Source organism: Hypanus sabinus, unplaced genomic scaffold (assembly GCF_030144855.1).
Source record: "Hypanus sabinus isolate sHypSab1 unplaced genomic scaffold, sHypSab1.hap1 scaffold_775, whole genome shotgun sequence".
Taxonomy (NCBI): Eukaryota; Metazoa; Chordata; class Chondrichthyes; order Myliobatiformes; family Dasyatidae; genus Hypanus; species Hypanus sabinus.
The window spans coordinates 23,648-43,274 of NW_026781626.1; the positions used below are offsets into that span (position 1 = coordinate 23,648).

The 19,627-nt window shown below is 44.1% G+C and overlaps 1 protein-coding gene across 3 annotated transcripts in view; it reads left to right on the plus strand.

Annotated features, from left to right (window-relative positions):
* Positions 1 to 19,627, plus strand: part of LOC132390120 (NACHT, LRR and PYD domains-containing protein 3-like) — a 44,057-nt gene that overhangs the window by 6,680 nt on the left and 17,750 nt on the right. For all 3 annotated transcript variants that reach the window (XM_059962711.1, XM_059962712.1, XM_059962713.1), the window contains exons 3-6: positions 13,771 to 13,863; positions 14,733 to 14,893; positions 15,802 to 15,973; positions 16,070 to 16,135. In XM_059962711.1, coding sequence (XP_059818694.1) covers positions 13,803 to 13,863; positions 14,733 to 14,893; positions 15,802 to 15,973; positions 16,070 to 16,135 — 460 coding nt within the window. In that variant the 5' untranslated portion in view covers positions 13,771 to 13,802. The remainder of the gene's footprint in view (positions 1 to 13,770; positions 13,864 to 14,732; positions 14,894 to 15,801; positions 15,974 to 16,069; positions 16,136 to 19,627) is intronic.

Sequence of the window (19,627 nt, forward strand, 5' to 3'; positions counted from 1 at the left end):
AATTTGCTCCTTCATTTCTCGCTCCTCATTAGGTGGTCTATAATACACCTCTATAAGTGTTACTACACCTTTCCCATTCCTCAATTCCACCCAAATAGTCTCACTAGACGAGCCCTCTAATCTATCCTGCCAGATAGAACTGCTGTAATATTTTCTCGGACAAGTAATGCAACGTCTCCTCCTCTTGTCCCTCCGATTCTATCACATCTGAAGCAATGAAATCCAGGAATATTTAGTTGCCAATCACAGCCCTCCTGCAACCATGTTTCACTCATAGCTACTACATCATATTTCCAGGTATCCATCCATGCTCTAAGCTCATCCACCTTTCTTACAATGCTCCTAGCATTATGGAGAAATAGCTGTAAAATGCCTGGGTCTGGGTGGTCATTGTTGCAGATCACACGAATGCTCTGAAAGAACAGCAGCTCAAAAGCAAAGAGGCGACATTGACGTTAAGTGAGGTTTCCGAGTGTTTTCAATGTTGATATAAAGATAGAAGTGATGCGAAGTGGGCGCGATTGTAAATCAATGTTAGCAGGGAAATCATGCTATGAAAAGAATGAACTCTAGAGAGTCTGCAAAAGATGGTTGAGATTAGGAACATTTCTCTAACCCAGTGTTACAATTGCAAAGCAAGCGTGTAAAGAGCTGTTTTGGCAACATGAGTTCCCTTTTAGAAATTTACTGTTTCAGATGAACGTATGTTGTTTTCTCTTTGAGACTGTGTTTATTGTGGGTTTTTCTGGGCTGATCTCCTGAAAGTCTTGTTGAAGCAAAGAGTTTGATTCTGTTCATGGCTTCGATACATCGCAAATGGTTGGGGTGACCAGTTACTGAAAGCGGCAAACGGCATAGTGGAACGAAAGCCATGATTTCACTGTTTAGGGCAGAAAACTTGGTGGGCGAGAGGCAAATTTTTTCCCGGTATGTTTACTAGAAAAGCTGTGACTACTGCAAGATTCTAATCAATTTAATGAGGTCTTACCTAGGCAAATGGTAGCCTTAATAGTTTACTTTACTATTCTGAAAGCATCCTCTTCAAGTCCAGCGTGATAGTGGTTACAGAGATATGGCTGAAAGGTGACCGGGTTGGGTGCTCATTATTACAGCAGGTCAAAGGACAAGAGGCAGCGAAGATGTTAAGTGAGAAACCCGAATATTCTTCATTGTTGATACAGATGTAGCAGTAATGCAGAATGTGGGTGATTTTTAAATCTGACAATGGGAATAGTAAATGCAAGAGAGGCGGCAGAACTATTTGTTGGAAAAACCCAAAAGGTCAGACACCGTCTATGGAGAAGAATATCTCGACGCGAAACATCGAATGTTTATTCCTCTCCATAGATACTGCCTAACTTCCTAATTTGCTCCAGCATTTTGTGGTTGTTATGGAAACAGTGTCGATCGGACAAAGGTAAATAGCATTTGTAGGTGTGCATCTTCATATTGGCAGATGAGCAATTGCAAAAGCTATCACAAAGTTATAGACTCTGGAACAGTACCTATTAAGCTGTCTATGACAAACCTACCAGGAAAAACGTTGTTTGCGTGTGCTTCTTTCTGTGTAACAAAGAAGAATTTCTATGAAATATTGTGAATGCCTGTATGCTGTTGGGTGCGGGAGGTCCCTCAGCTTAGTTGGATACCTCTGGTCCATGGGCACTAAAGGGGAAGAGTCCATTATAAAGCCCCACACCTGAGATCGGACAGCATTCCTCTCAGTGTGGGTGTTTAAGCACTGGGGCACTGGCTAGAGGCTGGGCACTGCCAGTGGTCAAGGAATTCCCGGGATGTGGGTAAGGGATGTAGTTCGATGAGTTCAGCTTGTTTATGTCCCAGTTGCTCTTGGAAGTTGCTGTGAGGGTAATCTCCGGAGCTTCTCCGTCTGATCTGCGAGCAGGTTGCTAACATCTTAAATTATATGGAAAAATATTTGGAAAAGAAGTAGACCAGCAAGGAATGTTTTACTTTCACTGCTCTGGGGAGAAACTATCCATGAAAGTTATGGAATGGGGGAAGAAATTGCTGCTGCACAATGCCCAGTGTCGGAGTCCGGGAGCTGATGACCCTGGGGCTGCTGCAGCACCGTCCAAACCGCAAGTGTCCTCTGAGTGCACTGGGATCGAGACTGTTTCCAAAAGGCTCGGATGTCCCTGTGAGCAGAGACACAAGTCGGCAGTGCCCAAAGTCCGGCTCCCTGGAAAGTGCAACAGAAGAGGTGGTCCCCATCACTGACGAGCATAGCCGTGGCATTACTGCACCACGGCAGCTGTTATTGGGTCCGGGGATGGGGATTGATCTTTGTCTGCCTATCTACGCAGTTTCTTATTGGGGAACACAAAGAAAAACACAGGAAGTGGCTCTTCGCACGATGGACAAAATCAAAAGTCATCCTGAAGAGCCAGTGTACTAGGTGTCATATTACAGAAAAAATGTCATAAATATTGTTGACTTTGCGGCAGCACCGTAATGAAAAACATAATAACCAAGAAAAAAAACTGTATTACAGTAAGCATATATTACTAAAATTTAAATGTAATAAGCATTGTGAAAAATGAACTTAATGAGGTAGGTTTATGGTTTCCATGTCCATACAGAAATCGGATGGCAGAAGGAACAGAGCTGTTCCTGGATCGTTGGATGTGTAACTTCAAACTCCTGTGCCTCCTTCCTGATGGTATCAAATGGGAGAGGGCATATTCTGCTAATGTGGTCTTTAATGATTGATGCCACCTTTTTGAGTCATCACTACATGTAGATGTCCTGGCTGCCCATGATGGAGCTGACAGAATTCTCAGCTTTCTGCAGTCTTTATCCAGCAGGTGCAGTCACTCCTACCATGTAGTCACCAACCATAGTAGAAGATAATGCAGCCATGTAGAATGCTGTGCACAATACATATATAGAAATCTGCAAGTCTTTGGTGACATTTCAAATCTCATCAGACTTCTAATGAAATATCGCCGCTGTCGTTCATTCTTCGAAGCTGCACTTTCCATTCTACACTCGCCGTCCATGCTGCTAACAGCTGTCCCCAGACCCTGGGGCAATGTTAAGAGCAAGTTAAGAGCAAGTTTAGGTGTAGTCCCCACCGTCTGCGGACCCACATCCTTCCCACCACTCACCCTACACCCACCCACACGTCCACCCATAACCGCTAACTACACATACAGATCAAATTTGCAGTCAACAGGGTGATTTGCAATAAAAAATTTGGAAAATAATCGACATTGGTGAATATAGAACTGAAGGTGTTATAGTATTAGACATAGAAAACCTACAGCACAATACAGGCCCTTAGGCCCACAATGCTGTACTAAACATTTACTTACTTTAAAATTACAGTTGAAGTCATAAGTTTACATACACATTAGTCAAATCCATTTAAACTCAGTATTTCAAAAATCCTGTCATTTAATCCTAGAAAACATTCCCTGTCTTAGGTCAGCGAGGATCACTACTTTATTTTAAGAATGTGAAATGTCAGAATAATAATAGAGAGAATGATTTATTTCAGCTTTTATTTCTTTCATCACTTTCCCAATGGGTCAGAAGTTTACAAACACTTTGTTAGTATTTGGTAACATTGCATTTAAATTGTTAACTTGGGTCAAATGTTTTGGGTAGCCTTCCACAAGCTTCTCACAGTACGTTGCTGGAATTTTGTTCCATTCCTCCAGACAGAACTTATGTAACTGAGTCAGGTTTGTAGGTCTCCTTGCTCACACCAGCTTTTTTAGTTGTCAGGAATTGTGAAAAACTGAGTTTAAATGTATTTGGCTAAGGTGTATATAAACTTCTGACTTCAACTGTGGCTATTAAGATAGAAGATCTGCTGGAACTTTAGGGAAGCACCAAGTTGGATAAAACATCGGGATCGGACGAGATGTACCAAGGCTACTGTGGGAGGCGAGGAAGGTGATTGCGGAGCCTCTGGCGATGAAACTTGTATGATCAGTGGGGACGGAAGAGTTTCCTGAGGATGGGAGTGTTGCGGATGTCGTTCCCTTATTCAAGAAAGGAAGTAGAAATAGCCCAGGAAAATATAGACCAGTGATTGGTAAGTTGATTAAAAACATCCTGAGAGGCAGGATTTATAAACATTTGGCGAGGCATAATATGATTATGAATAGTCAACATGGCTTTGTCAAAAGCAAGTCGCGTTTTACGAGCCCAAATGAATTGTTTCACAATGTGACGAAACACATTGATTTAGGCAGAGCAGTCGATGTAGTGTGTGTGGATTTCAGCAAGGCTTTTGATAACGTATCTCATGCAAAGATTGTTGAGAAAGTAAGGAGACATGGGATCCAAGGGGATATTGATTTGTAGATCCAAGAATTAGCTTGCCCAGAAAAGGCAAAGAGTGGTTGTAGACGGGTCATATTTTGCATGAAGGTCAGTGACCAGCTGTGTGTCTCAGTGATCTGTTCTGAGACCCTTTCCCTTCATGATTTTTATAAACGATGTGGATGAGAAAGTGGAGGGGAGTGATAGGTTGGTATATTTGCTGATGACACAAATGTTGGGGGTGTTGTGGATAGTGTGGAGGGTCCTCAGACGTTACAGTGGGACATAGATAGGATGCTAATCCGGGCTGAGAGGTGGCAGATGGAGTTCAACCCAGATAAGTGTGAGAGGTTATTTCGGTAGTTCAAATATGATAGCAGAATATAGAATTAATGGTAAGACTCTTGGCAGAGTGGAAGAACAGAGGGATCTTCGTGTCCGAGTCCATAGGACACTTAAAGCTGCTACACAGATGCTCAAAGCTTTACTCTGTGGTTAAGCGATCATACTGTGCATTAGCCTTCAACAACTGTGGGATTGAGTTTCGGTGCTGAGAGGTAGCGTTGCAGCGATATAGGACAGTCAGACCTCACCTGGAGTACTGTGTTCAGTTTTGGTTACCTCACTGCAGGAAGGACGTGGAAACCATAGAAAGGGTGCAGAGGAGACTTACAAGGATGTTGCCTGGACTCGGGAGAATGCCTTATGGGAATTTGTTAAGCGAACTCGACCTTTTCTCTTTGGAGCACCAGAGGATGAGAGGTTTATAAGATGATGAGAGACATTGATTGTGTGGAGAGTCAGACGATTTTTCCCAGGGCTGAAATGGCTAACATGAGAGGGCACAGTTTTAAAGTGCTGGGAAGTGGGTACACAGGAGATGTCAAGGGTAAGTTTTTTATGCAGAGAGTGGTGAGTGCATGGAAAGGGCTGCCAGCGATGGTGGTGGAGGCAGATACGATAGGGTCTTCGAAGAGACTCTTGGATAGGGACATGGACCTTAGACAAATAGACGGCTATGGGTAACCCTAAGTAATTTCTAAAGGAAGTAGAGTTTCGGCACAGAATTGTTGGCCTGGGATATCACAGAGTCCTGGGATACACCAGTTTTAGATGCAAGTGCAATGGACCCGGGATCAAGCTGAGCAGGTTTATAAAGTGTTGAGCCAGTATTTATTTCCTAAGCTCAGATGTTTGCTTCTGGAGTTCTTTTTTATTCCAGGAAATGTGTTCAGTACAACTGTTGCTCTCATAGTTCACAAGAGTAATCTCAGGAATGAGAGGGTTTAGGTCTGACAAGCATTTGGTGACTCTGGGCCTGCACTCTATGGAGTTCAGAACTGTAGAGGTGGACGGGATCTTATTTAAACCTACTGAATGCTGAACAGCCTGGAAACAGTGGACATGGAGAGGATGATTCCTTCAGACGGAGAGTCTGTTATCTGAGAGGAGAGCCTCAGAATGAAGAAATTTCCCTTTAAACCTGAGATGAGTGAAACTGCATCAGCAAAAGAGTGGTCGGCCTGTGGAGTTTGTTGCAACAGATGGTGGTTGAGGCTGTCATTTGGTATAAAAATGGCAATATATTATTGATCGATAGAGTAGGAATCATGTTTTGTTAGCCAGAACTACTATACGATTAATTCAATACAGCATGAGGCATGGCTAAAAGCAGCCTTTACAATTTTAGATTCATCATTTCAGAATGGCTGCAGTGTTAACCTCTGTCACAATGTATCTCATAGTTTATGATGTTGAGTTTTTTATTTCCTTTTTCAGTTACTTTTGTTGAGCCACTTCCTCAGTTTCCACGGTAACAAACCACGAGAACTGCAAGAAGTGTTGCACAATTTTATCGTTCCATGTTCACTTCCTGTCAGCGTAAAGTCAGTAACCTCGGGAGCAAATGCAACAGAGTAATAGTGGGAGGACAGGATGTTGTGAGCATTGGCTGTGTCGAATGAACAAAGAAAACCTGCAAACCCTTCCGCCAACCCTGCTGTCCGAAACATGTACTTCCTTCAGAAATTCCCTCTGGTTACCCATTCCCCGTTATTTTTCTAAGATCCCTGTATATATCAAGATCCTGTTAAAATACCCTATTCTATCCGCCTCCACCACTGTCGCCGGCAGCCCATTCCACGTACGCACCACTTCTGTGTAAAAGGAAAAAAACATAGCCCTTGCATCACCTCGGCACCTAATTCCAAGCACCTTATATCTGTGCCCTCTCGTGTTAGCCATTTCAGCCCTGAGAAAAAGCTACTGCTTATCCATAAGATCATTGCTTCAAAACTTTTTATACCCCTCTATCAGGTCACCTGTCCTCTTCCATCTCTCCAAGGAGAAATGACCAAGTTCACTCAACCTATACTCAGAAGGCTTACTCCCCAATCCAGGTAACACCCTTGTATATCCCCTCTGCACCCTTTCTATAGTTTTCACATCCTTCGGTTAGTGAGGTGACCAGAACTGAGCACAGTACTCAATGGTACTGTGATGGATCTAACCAGGGGCCTATATAGCTGTAACGTTAGCGCTCGGCTCTTAAACTCAATCCCATGGTTAATGAAGGCCAATGCACCGTAAGCCTTCCGAACCACAGAGCCAACCTACGCAGCAGCTTTGAGTGTCTTATGTACTCGGACCCCAGGATCACTGTGATGCTCCACACTGCCAAGAGTCTGACCATTAATACTATATTCTACCATCATATTTGACCTAGCAAAATGAACTACCTAACACTTATCTGGGCTGAACTGCATCTGTCACTTCTCAGCCCAGCTTTGCATCCTATCGATGTCCCGCTGTAACCTCTGACAGATCCTCCACAGTATCCACAATACCTCCAACCTAGGCGTCATTAGCAAATTTACTAACCTATCCCTCCACTTCCTCATCCAGGCCATTTCTAAAAATTGCTAAGAGAAGAGGTCCCAGAACAGATCACTGAGTCGCAGCATTAATCTTCGACTTGCATGCAGAATATTACCCGTCTACAACCACTGTTTGCCTTCTGTGGATAAGCCAATTCTGGATACACAACACAAGGTCTCCTTGGATTCCATGCCTCCTTAATTTCTCAATAAGCCTTGCATGGGGTACCTTATCAAATGCCTTGCTAAAATCCATATACACTACATGTAAGTCACGATCTTCCTTTGACAAACCCATGCCGACTATTCCTAATCATATTACACTTCCACAACTGCTCATAAATCAGGATCTTCCCGATCAACTTCCCAACCAGTGAAGTAAATATTGTTGGTGTATAATTTCCTGGGCACTCTCAATTCACTTTCTTGAATAAGGGAACAACATCCGCGAACCTCTAATCAGTTAATATCTGTCCATTAAAAATAAACAAAAACTGCTCTTACAGGTAATTTAATGTAGAAAAGAGAGAATTCTGGAAACTTACAGCAGATCTGCAGCATCTTGGATAGCCCGAGATCTGTAACTGTGTCTTCACCATTTCTCCTTCACGGATGTACCCTGATGTACTGCGTTCCCAGCATTTTCTATTTTTTTAATTTTACATTGAGTTTCTGCTACCCTGAGGGAAACAGCACAGCCAACTGTGCTGTGCAAGATCACACACAGCAAGAAGATAGTGATCAAATGTCCACAGTTTAGCTGCTGGAGACAAGCTGAAGTGTATCCGCATCCTCTCACAATCTACAGACCGGTGAACCATCCTGAGCAACAGCACAGGCAGAAGACCCTTAGGTTAGGTTCCCGTCCCACCTCGGTCTGTGTATCGAAAATGGCAGGAACACAACGGCAGATAGCCGGCAACAAGTTGTCTGTGTGTGGCTGATAATATAAATGGAGTCTCTCAGAATATAGAACTGACAGTTTACGGGCTTCAATCCAGGCTGGTAATTTTACAGCAGGGATTGGATTTTTTTCTGTCTGCAGTAAGGCTGAAGTCTCGGTGGTTCAACATTGGTTATGGAGAAATTTCCGTCTTCACCACCCAGTGGGACATCATATCTGTCAAGGATTCTGGAGATTTTTGAAGAGATAACTATGGAGATAGATGAGGTTGTGCAGTGATGCTGTCCATATGGATGTTGGTAAAGCCTCTAACAAGATCCTGCATTGTAGCTGATCTGGAAAGCTCGGTCACATGGGATTCACGGGAAGCATGTGAAGTGGATTCACTTCGGGCTCATTGACAAGAAGCAGAGGGAGATGAGTGAAGATGGATGTAGCGAATGGAGGCCTGTGACGAGTGGGACGCGCATGAAGTTATCGAGACTTCTGTAATTCATTATTCATGCTTTTGGCTTTTATATGAATGAGCATGGTACGGTTAGAAAGTTTGATTCTAACCTCGAGTCCTTTCCAGATCTCTCTCTGTCCTCATCTCCAGAGACAGGTTGTCAACCGACTTCTTTTATAAACCAACACGTACAAACAAGCTGGAGGAGCTCAGCAGGTCGGGCAGCATCTGATGCTGCTCAAAGTGTACTTTGTGTCTTTTACAAACCTACTGATACCCTTGGTAATCTCGACCATACCTCTTCCCAACCTATCACTTGTAAAATGCTCTACCCTTTTCTCAGTTTCTTTGCTTCCGCTGCATCTGTTCCCAGGATGTGGCTGTCCTCCCTCCGCTATTGATGCTCACATTTACCATACGTCCGAGCTCACCCAACTTCCTACCACCGTAATATTGATAGAGTTCCTCTTGTCCTTTCCTACCATCCCATTAGCCTCTGCAACTTGCACCATTGCCAAAGAGATCTTACAACTATACATATTTTACGTTTGTCATCCTCTTCTTTCAACAGGGATCACTCCCTCCATAATTCCCTGTTTATTTCATCCCTCCTCACTAATATCCCTCCAGGCACTTATCTGTACAAGTGGCGTAAATGCTACACCTACCCATACACCTCCTCCCTCATCTCCATTAAGACGTAAAACATTCCGTCCAGGAACACTGCACCTGCGAATCTGCTGGGGTCGTGTGCTCCCGATGGGGCCTCCTTTACATTGGTGAGACCCGCCCTAAATTCTGAGACCGTTTTGTCAAGCATTTCTGTATCATCTGCCACAAGGGGGGGGGGACTTTGCAGTGGCCAGACATTCCCATTCTGACGATTCCCATTCCCATTCTCGATCAATGGCCTCCTCTTGTGCCAAGATAAACCCACCCTCAGGGTGGAGGAGCAAAACCTTATATTCTATCTGAGTGCTCTCCAACCTTATTGTATGAATATTGAATTTTCCTTCCAGTAAACAAATACCCCCCGCCCACTTCTCTGTTCCACACTCCCCACCCAGAGCTTTCATTTCTGCTCACCAGCCTAATACTTCCTCCTGTGCCCCCTTTCTCTTTCTCCCATTGACAACGCACCGACTCTTTCATCTCCAGCTCCTGAACAGCCCATCACTTGACTTCAGCTATCACCTTCCACCTCCACTCTTTCTACTTCCCCACCATTTTATTCAGATCACTTCCCCCTCCTCCTCAGTAATGAAAAAGACTCGTGGCCCAAAATGTGTACTGTTTATTCTTTCCCATAGATACTGCCTGTTGTGCTGAATTCCAGCATTTTGTGTGTTGCTTTGGATTTCCAGCATTTGCAAGCTTTCTCGTCTTCGAGCGTGGTAATTACCATAACAATTATTTTGGCTTTGTTGAGATTGTACGTGGAATATGGTATAAAATCCTATTCCCCATACTAACTCGGGTTAGACAGACCAAAGAACAAACTGCTGGAGGAACTCAGTGGGTCCGGCAGCATCTGTGGAGGGAAATTGACCGTCAACATTTCGGGCCGACACCCTCCCTCTGGACTGAGAGTAGACGGGAAGTAGTCGGAGAAAAGAGGTGAAGGGTGGGGATGGGGCAAGAGCTGGGGAGTGAGAGGTGGATCCAGGTGAGGGGAGGTGGGAAGGTGGAAATAGTGACGGGGTTGGGAGGTGAGTGGTGGGGGCAACAGGGGGCTGCAGAAATGGAATTTAATTCCACAGAGGATGATCTAAGAAGTTAGAGAGTGTTTGTTTTAGAGATTCACCAGACTATTTCCTGCAGGACGAGGAAGTTTCAGTGATCATCCTTACATAAAAACAGAGAGCGGCAGATGTGTGGAGACGAAAGGGATACAGGAAATGGGGATTGGGCAGAAACGTGGCTGAGATTGAAGAGCTGCCTTCATCTTGTTGATGGTTTGAGGGGCTGAATGGCCACCTCCTCCTGTTTCTCACTTGATGTTTCAGTGTTCCTGTCCAGTGAGGCTCCGGAGGAATGTGTATAAAAATTAGTGTTTATAAACATAGAAGTCCTTTCAATGAAACCTGCATAATTTCTGTTTGAGTAGGAATTGTGTATCAGATCGCGATGGCAATTGATCCCGTAACTCTGAGAACCAGGTGGTGGGAAGATGCAGAGGGAAAAATTAACAATGTAGCTGGTGTAAATACGAAATAAGGTGTAAAATGCGGCAGGTAGGTGGGGTGAGGAATGGAGTCAGCAGTTCAGGTGGGAGTCCCTCCACCAGTCACGTGATCCAGTTCCTCGCTCCCATTTCAAACGCAGGTCTGCTGCATCTGCGGCTTTCGCTTCCGAAGCCCCGATGGGCAGTGGTTTCCTTTCCTTTCTCTGTTGAAGTGAATTGTCTGTGGGGAGCCTGGGGACCGATCGCTGTCTGCGTGACAAATTGATTATGTTCTGATCGGTTAGAATTGAGGCCGGTTACTTGGGGTGAACACAACCGACCATTTCCCATCGATGAGTACTGTGGCCGATCCTGGGGTGGAGATGTTGGGCAGAGAGTCCCATTAACTTCCTCGAACTGTCGGCCTCATTCCACTTCCAGGACACAACCCGCCGGGGTCAGTCCTTCACACTGAACCGCCTGAGATGAGCCGCCGCTCAGCCCCTGGTGTTCTGGTCCCAGGAGCGGGATGAGGTGGTGATGCCGAGACTGAACCCATCCATTAAGATGTACCTGGGGAACTGGGGAACTTTACCTCCATCAGCCGGCCCGGTAGCGGATCCAAACTTCACCTGGATCGATGCCTGGGGTCGATAATTGTTTTACATGTTTCCAACACACTGGAAGCGGCCATTCGGCCTGTTGTGTTCTTGCAGACAGAGAGGGTTAAACAGAGTAATCACACCCTCGGAAGACTGCTCCACGTGTATGAGTAGTTTCATCTTTCCCCGTTCAGACAGGACAGTGAGATCCAGATCTCTCACGTCCTCTCGGAGGACTGTGAAGTTTATTTCCATCTTCTCTCCATTGCTACGACTGGCCGAAATGCTGACAGTGTTTCCCGATATCTGGCCCTATAAATGCGACAATTAAGTCCTTTTCACTTATCTGGGTTTCTCGGAAATGTGTACACTCCCTCCAGAATTTCCAAAGGAGCAACCCAGGCTGTCTAATATTTCCACACGATTGAAATTGAATTATTTTGTTTTCCATGTACAGAGGTAGAGTGAAAATCGTGTTTCGGTATTTGTCACACAGATAAATACATTGCAGCAATACACTGAGGTAAAACAAATCATTCTGGTTACAGAGAAAGTCCAGTGCAGGTAGATATGTGGTGCAAAGTCACATCGATTTAGATTGTGAGGTCAGGAGTCCACTCATCACGCTGTTTGCTTATAACAGCAGAATGGACACCGTCCTTGACCCGGGGGCATGTTTCTGTCTTATTTTATATTCGCCCCTATGGGAACATTAGAGTGAGAATGTTTAGGATTATGGGGATCTTTCATTATGCTGGCTGCTTTACTGAGGCAGTGGGAAGTATCGACAGAGTCCATGGAGAGGAGGTTGGTTTCTATGATGTACTCAGCTGTGTCCACAGTTCTCCGCTATTTCACTCAGTTAAAGGAAGAGCAGTAGCCGTATGAAGATATGAAGTATTGGGATGGGATACTTTGTGCGGAGCATTTTTGAAGCTTGTAGAGTGGAAAAGGGCACATACTGAAATGCCTATTGTTTGTTTTGGCTTTGTTATATTGGAATATGTTATCTAGTAATGCGTACTATTATTTCAATATCTGAGTATTACTGAATAACCATCAGAGAGTTTACATAGCGCCACCAGTGCTGTTGATTCCTATATATATCAATCGTCCTGTACAATCTCTGGCCAGCCTGTATCCCACCACCTGAATTATATATCTTAACCATGATGTTCAATTTTTGTCCAGCCTGCATCCAATCACCACAATGATATATATCAAACATCTTGTTCAACCTCTGTCCAGCCTGTATCCCAGCCTGCATGTCAGTGTCGAGAACTCGTTAATTCGTTATTCATGCCAATTATCTGTATATGAATGTATGTGGCAAGGTTAGAAAGTTTGATACTAAATTCGGGACTGTGATTGATATTGCAACAGGTTACAATGAATTTCAAAGACATCTTGGTTAGTTATGAAAATGAACTGAGAAATGGTGAATGGTTTTCAACTTGAACAAGTGAGAGTTGGTGCATTTGGACAGTCAGACATGGATAGGATAGTGAATAGCAGGGTACGGAGTGTTGTGGAACAAATTGAGGAACAAAACATCATCATTAATACGCAACAGAGAAAACAGTGCATTTAAAGAACAGATACATGACCCTTACACACAGGCTCAGCTCTGATACAGGTTCTTCCAACTGATATAATAACATACTCTTTGTCTTGTTGAATAATTCCAGCATTTTGTTTTATTTATGTCAGAGATTATTTTCCCAACTTGCTGTTTCGGATGTATGGCGGGTCTACGTTGTGCTTAACAAGGTACCATGTAACTATCTGATAATAGACAGGTGATATGTCCAAAGAAATATTGACCGAGTTTAGTGGATAATAATGGTCTTAACGTCCTGGCGGAGAAATTGTAGTGGTTCAGGACAAGGTGTGGTGATGCTATGGGTGAGATTGCATTGTTCAGGATGTTAGAGTGATTCTATATAGACTCAAAACATATATTGCCATAGGTGTCAACGCCAGGAGATGTAAAACTGAAAGGAGACGGTGAGAATCAGGTGTGACTTTGAAATCTGTATAATTCAGTGACGAGAGGAATGGATGCCCCATTGGTCAGCAGAAATGTGTTCAACCAACACTGCTGTAACAGCTGTCCATTACTCACCATAGCGCCACCAGTGGTAGGAGGGCCAAAGTATTGGGCGCTGTCTGCTCAACCTGTCTTGCCTTACCGTTTACAGATCACTCCTGGTCCAGGACACAAGATTGGTTCCTAAAAGGGAATTGCCTGCAACATAGCCAGTATATACCCTGGAGAATCCTGGCCCAGTGTACAATCCATGGAGAGATCGGAAATGGACATTGCGTGACTGTAGGTGGATGGGCGCAGGTGAACCAAGCCATGTCAAGGATTTAGTGGACAGGCCCAAGATATTTGTAAATGTTTGCCTAAGTTGAAAAACAAGTGTTCCCCTTTAAATCCCGAATAATGTTTGACCCTCATGTTATATGTTTTGTTACAGAGCAGCATAAACTGGGCACAGCTGTCCTCAAAATGGCTGAAGGTGCGAGCAGTGAAGGAGTTCCAGTGATGTCAACATCAGGAAAGGACGCAGGTATGTCAGCGAATTATTTTAATTTATAAATACTCAGCTGAATCTACGTCTGGGTTTAACTCAATACCGGTAATTCACAAAGTGTTTGTGAAAACTGAGCAGAGAGATGAGAGAGAGAATCAACATTTCTGGGAGAACACAGTCACTCGTGGAAGGAGTACAGTTTCCATCTGCTCCTGGTCCTCTAACAGATTGTGATGCCCATTAAAATAGCGGGTTACTCCAGAAGACAAGACATTCTGCAGATGCTGAAAGTTTTGGGCAATAAAAAGACACACAAAATATTAGCAGAATTCAGCCGGTCAGACAGCATCCATGGAGAGGAATAAACATTTGACATTTCGGATCAGGACCACGATGAATAGAAAGTAATGTGGCAAAATCTAGAATTTTGGTTCCCTCATTTCCAGTCTGAGGAAGGGTCTTGGCCCAACACATTGATTGCTTATTCTTCTCCCTAGATGCTACCTGATATGCTGAATACCTCCAGCATTTTGTGAGATATCCCAGAGATTTGCTGAGGAAAGGATTTGACCAGGCAGGCAGACAGAAACCCAGTGGTGATGGTCAGCACCAAGAGAGTGACAGTGCTGAATTACTATATTCTCAGGAATAAGCAGAGTCCTTTCCAAACAGAGAGGTGTATTCCCAGAGACACGAAAGAGCAGCCTTCAACAGATGGAACTATACCCCCTCTTACACCGCCGGCGTCCCCCAACTCCTGGCCCAAGACCATTCCTCCCCACCCCTCCACCCGTCCCAGTATATGTATTTCAGACTGTGATTGGTAATCTTTAGGTTCCAGAGAAAATGTAACTGTCCAGTATGAGGTCAGTAATTTCTTTAACGCTCCTCATTTTCCTTCACAGGGCCGAGCTCAGTGATCAGCGAGCTCCTGGCAAGCTGGGACGATTTCCAGCTGCTGACGGACTTCTACCGGGACAGGCTGGAGCAGGCGATGGAAGGAGGGGTTCACGGAGTGAGCCTGGCGTTAACGGCCGAGAATCAGTTCAGCGGAGAGGAACATCGGGTGAGTCGGAGGGAGAATGTGTTGAATTTTTGCACATCACATGACTAATGGGTGTTGAAACTCTTGACTCATCGGATTTTAAATTAGATAAATAACAACTGGGAAATAAATACTCTACATGCAATCTCAAACATGCAAATCTGAACCAGCGATAAAAAGAGGTGAAAAGACCCCGCGGACTGATGGGGAGCTGCTCAAAGTTCAGTGTAAGTTCTGTGGGCTTACAGCATTAAATGCAAATATGACAGGAAGTTTCAGTCTATGAAGAATGTACAGAGTGATGGGAGGATGTCACTGAGAACCGGGACATCATAAGTGAATGCCACAGGAGCTCAAGTGTGCTCTCTTCTGGGTGGATGTGATTCTGTTACAATCCGTAACTACAAACGTTTAGGATCGAGGAATACTGCCATGTTGTAATGTGTAATCACTGAATAAACCTCCGCTGGAAAAGGCAAAGGAAAGGTGTCAAATGTCAGTGAGTAATCCGTTATCATGTTGCACACTGGCGGACTGAGATGAATCATATCATCTTTTCTGCAACTTCTCTTAGACTGTTCAGTCTGTTATATACAAAAAAACCCTCCTGTTTTATTTCTTCCTCTGTGATTATTATTTTCTGAGTTCTGTTTTAGTTTGTCAAATCCAGTGAGGAATTATTTATGGATTTGGAGCCACGTCAATGAAGCGGTCACAGACCAGCCAGGATCTCATTGACTGGTGGACCAAGTTCACGGTGAATGTCCTTCCGTGTGCTCTGTACTCAGAATGTACAGTCCATGTCCAGACAGGTTCAGCACCCGTCCGGGTGACTGCTCAGTGTGATCCCGTTACACAGCACATCATTTACTTCTCATTCTCTGTGTGAATCTGTCAGTCCCCAATATGTTCACTGTTACTCTTCACAGAAAATCTCTGATCTCGCTGATAAGGGAGAGCGGGCGGACAGTTCTAAACTCCTCCTGAGCCTGGTGATGGAGAAAGGCTTCTGCGCCCAGAGGGTGATGTGGGAAACCTTTGTGAAAATGCGGAAAGATGTTCCAATGTTGGACAAAATACTGAAGGAAATACAGATATATGGTGAGAAAATATCAGAGATTAATTCAAATTTGGATTGAATGCAGCACACTTTAACATTTTACACATCATTCCCTCAATTTATTTAAATTCAAACAGGTCGTGATCCCTCCCAACAACCAATTCCTGCTCGACATTTACTAAAGGTTCTCAGTGAGCTGAAAGGTAAGTGAAAGTGAATTGAACATTGAAGATTATAATACAGGAATAAGCCATTGTCATATAATATTTTATGGAACCAGCTGAGAAGTAAATCAAACATACCCAAACTCTACTCTCTCCTTCCTACACCTAAAAGCTTCTAATAATTTGCCTCTACCACCTTACAGGGCAGTGTGTTCCAGGCAGCCACGGATCTCTGATTAAAAAAAAATAAAGCTATCCCTCACATCGCACTTCATTCTACACAGTCTCACCTTCAATATGTTCCCTCTGGTAATAGACTTCTTAACCGCGAAAAACCAATTATTTCTGTCCACTCTATCTAACCCTCTCATAACCTTGTCAACCTGTGTCAGAGCTCCCCTTGGCCTCCGATGATCCAGAGAAAACAAACTAATTTTATCTGGCCTGTCATGATGGCACATGCCCTCTGAAACAGCCAGCATCCTGGTAAACCTCTTCTGCTCCCTGTCTAAAGCCTCAACACCCCTCCAGTAGTGGGGCGATTGGAGCGGTGCGCAATAGCCCTAATGAGGCCGAAGCAGAGTTCATCAAGTTGAAACTTGACCTCTGTTTCCAGCAACGGTTGTAATTTGTGCAGAGCCGCTAAGTAGTTGAGCCACGAGGATCTGACCAGGTACATGTTTGCACTGTGATAGAGAACACACTGAGACACAGGGGAGCATGTTTGCTAGAGGGAGAATTTTCAAAGGACATTTTGAGGAACAAGGCACAGAGCTGGTGAGTTTGAGGAAAGTGGTGACACTGCTCTGGGGCCTGCAACCACAGATCCTTCCACCAAAGTCTGAGTGGAGAATGGGGCAATCCAGAGAATGAAAAAAAACAACTTATATTTCTTCACACCAAAACGTCAAAACTTTCTTTTGCCAGCCACTGTCACCTCCTGAACAGCCTCCTCCTTAACCATTTTCTAAACCCCCCCACCAGATTCTGCAAATTATCTTTTCTTAGAATTGGGCATCCGCTGAAGTTCCAGTCACAAAATAGTAATAATAGCGTCACTTTAATTAGAAAATCAGTTAACATCCCAACTGGTGTGTACAACCACAGAGCAGCATATCAATAACACTGTGTTCACATCTGCACTCGCTAGTGCAAACACTGCTACAGTGTTAGTGAGGGTGAGATTGGGGGACATTTTCATAAGCACAGTCCACGGAAGCTGAAATTCCTGTCTGCCGGTGTTGTGTGGAAGGGTGAGAGATGGGAATTAGGACAGGGAAACCGAGGGTCGTGGGACCGCGGTAAGGAAGGTGCAAAGGACTGAAAATATATATAAACAATATTGCAATCAGTTAAATTATGACCGTCTGGATGGGAAGCTTACAACATCCATATGTCCATCATGTCTGTGGAAATGGAGCCCGGGGCAGTGCATGGGCTCAAGTGATTGTGAGGCTTCATCATCGCAGACTGAGTTGGATCTCTGACTGCACATTTAACAGAGGAAAGAGCATAGGAAAGACAAATATCAGAAAACTTATTAATATTGCATCAGCACGTTTTATCTGATTATTCGAAGCTCCTAACAGAAATATAAGGAATCTCGGCCGGAACCCTGGTTCAGTCTCTCTCATTTACAAGAACAATTCCCAAAGATGATCATTTAAACATGGGACCAGAGATAAATGAATCAGGACATTTAGAAACTACTCACGGCTCTGTCACCTCTGTTAATGCTGTTCCAGTCCACATCTGGTCAATGAAACCCCTTCACTTCCCCTAAACCATGGATTTGGTAAATCACTACAAGCTTGTTCTTCACTATTCCTCATTTGTTTGCTGAGGGGAACAGACACTACAGTGGAATTCCCACACCCATTTCTGAATATGCAACAGATACACTCCCTGATTATTGAAAAACATCATTTCTACCACCGTCATGTTCTCCAAAGTAAATATGTCCACTATTAATGTTTTCCTACGCTCCCTATCACAGCCAAACACATTGAATGAAGACTGACAGGGTCCTGACACACTGTGAGATCAGATCTTATCAGGGAAATTAATGTAAACAAATCCTTGGAGGCAGCTGGGGATTGCATAAAAGAAAAGGAAACGCAATATGATGTAGCAAAAGTGAGTGGGAAGTTATTTGATTGGTAAGCTTTTAAAATCTAACAAAAGGCAAAAAACAAACATAAAGAAGGGATGAAGGCAAAAGAATTGGAATTATAGGTTAACAAACAGAAAATGATGGAGAAACTCGGCAGACCAGGCGGCATCTATGGAGAAAGTACAGTCAACTTTTCAGGCCGACAACATTCGGTGGGACTGGAGCAAAAACACTGAAGAGTAGGTTTGAAAGGTGGAGGGCGGGACCGGGAGAGAAGGGAGAAACGCCAGGTGATAGGTGAAACTTGGAGGGGGAGGGATGAGCAAAGAGCTAGGAAGCTGGTTAGTGAAAGACACAGAAGGCCATGTACGAAAGCAAAAAGGGGATTGAGAGAGCACCAGAGGGAGGCGTAGATGATCTCTGTATGATCACTTGTTCATCGGTGAGACACGACGTTTCACCAAGCATCTGCACTGTGTCCGCCAGAACAAGCGGGATCTCCCAGTGACCACCCATTTTATTGCCACTTACCATTCCCATTCTGATACTTCAGTCCATGACATCCTCCACTGTCGGGGTAAGGCCACTCTCAGGTTGGAGGAACAATTCCTTATGTTGCGTCTGAGTAGCCTCCAAACCTGATGAGATGAATATCGATTTCTGAATCTTCCAGTAAAGCTTCCGCTCCCCCTTCACCCTTCCTAATACCCTCTTACTTCTCTCATGTTGTCTCCTTGCCTGTCTATTGCCTCCTTCTGGTGCAACCCTCCTCCCCACCCCTAACCTTTTTCTTTCTTCCAGGGCCTTCTGTATCTATCAAGAATCAACTTCCTAGCTCTTTGTTTCATCCCTTCTCCTCCAAGTTTCACCTGTCGCCTGGCATTTCTCTCCGCCCCCCCCCCACCCCACCTTTCAAATCTACTCATCAGCCTTTTGCCTCCAGTCCTGCCAAAGGATCTCGGACCGAAGCGTCAACTGATCCATAGATGCTGCCTGGCCTGCTGAGTTCCTCCAGTATTTTGTGTGTGTTGCTTGGATTTCCAGCATCTGCAGATTTTCTCATGTTTGTGAAATTATACGCCAATTAGCCTAACCTAAGTGATTGGGAAGCTGTTGGAGTCTATAAATTATTTTAAATTACTGGGATTTCACATTGCACTTTTAGATGCAGATATAATGTAAAGATTTTTCCTCCTCGTTTAGTGAAGGATGTAAAAAATAAACTCAATTCAATTAGTAATGTTCAGGTTTCGAGGCATTTGGAGCCTAATGATAAAATAAGTCAGAGTCAGCCTAGTTTGCATGAAGGGAAATCTTGCTTAACAAATTTGCTAGAGTTCATTGAGTAAGTACCAAGCAGCCTGAAAAAGGAGAGGTAGTGGATGTCACTTACTTGGATTTTCAGAAGGCGTTTGGTA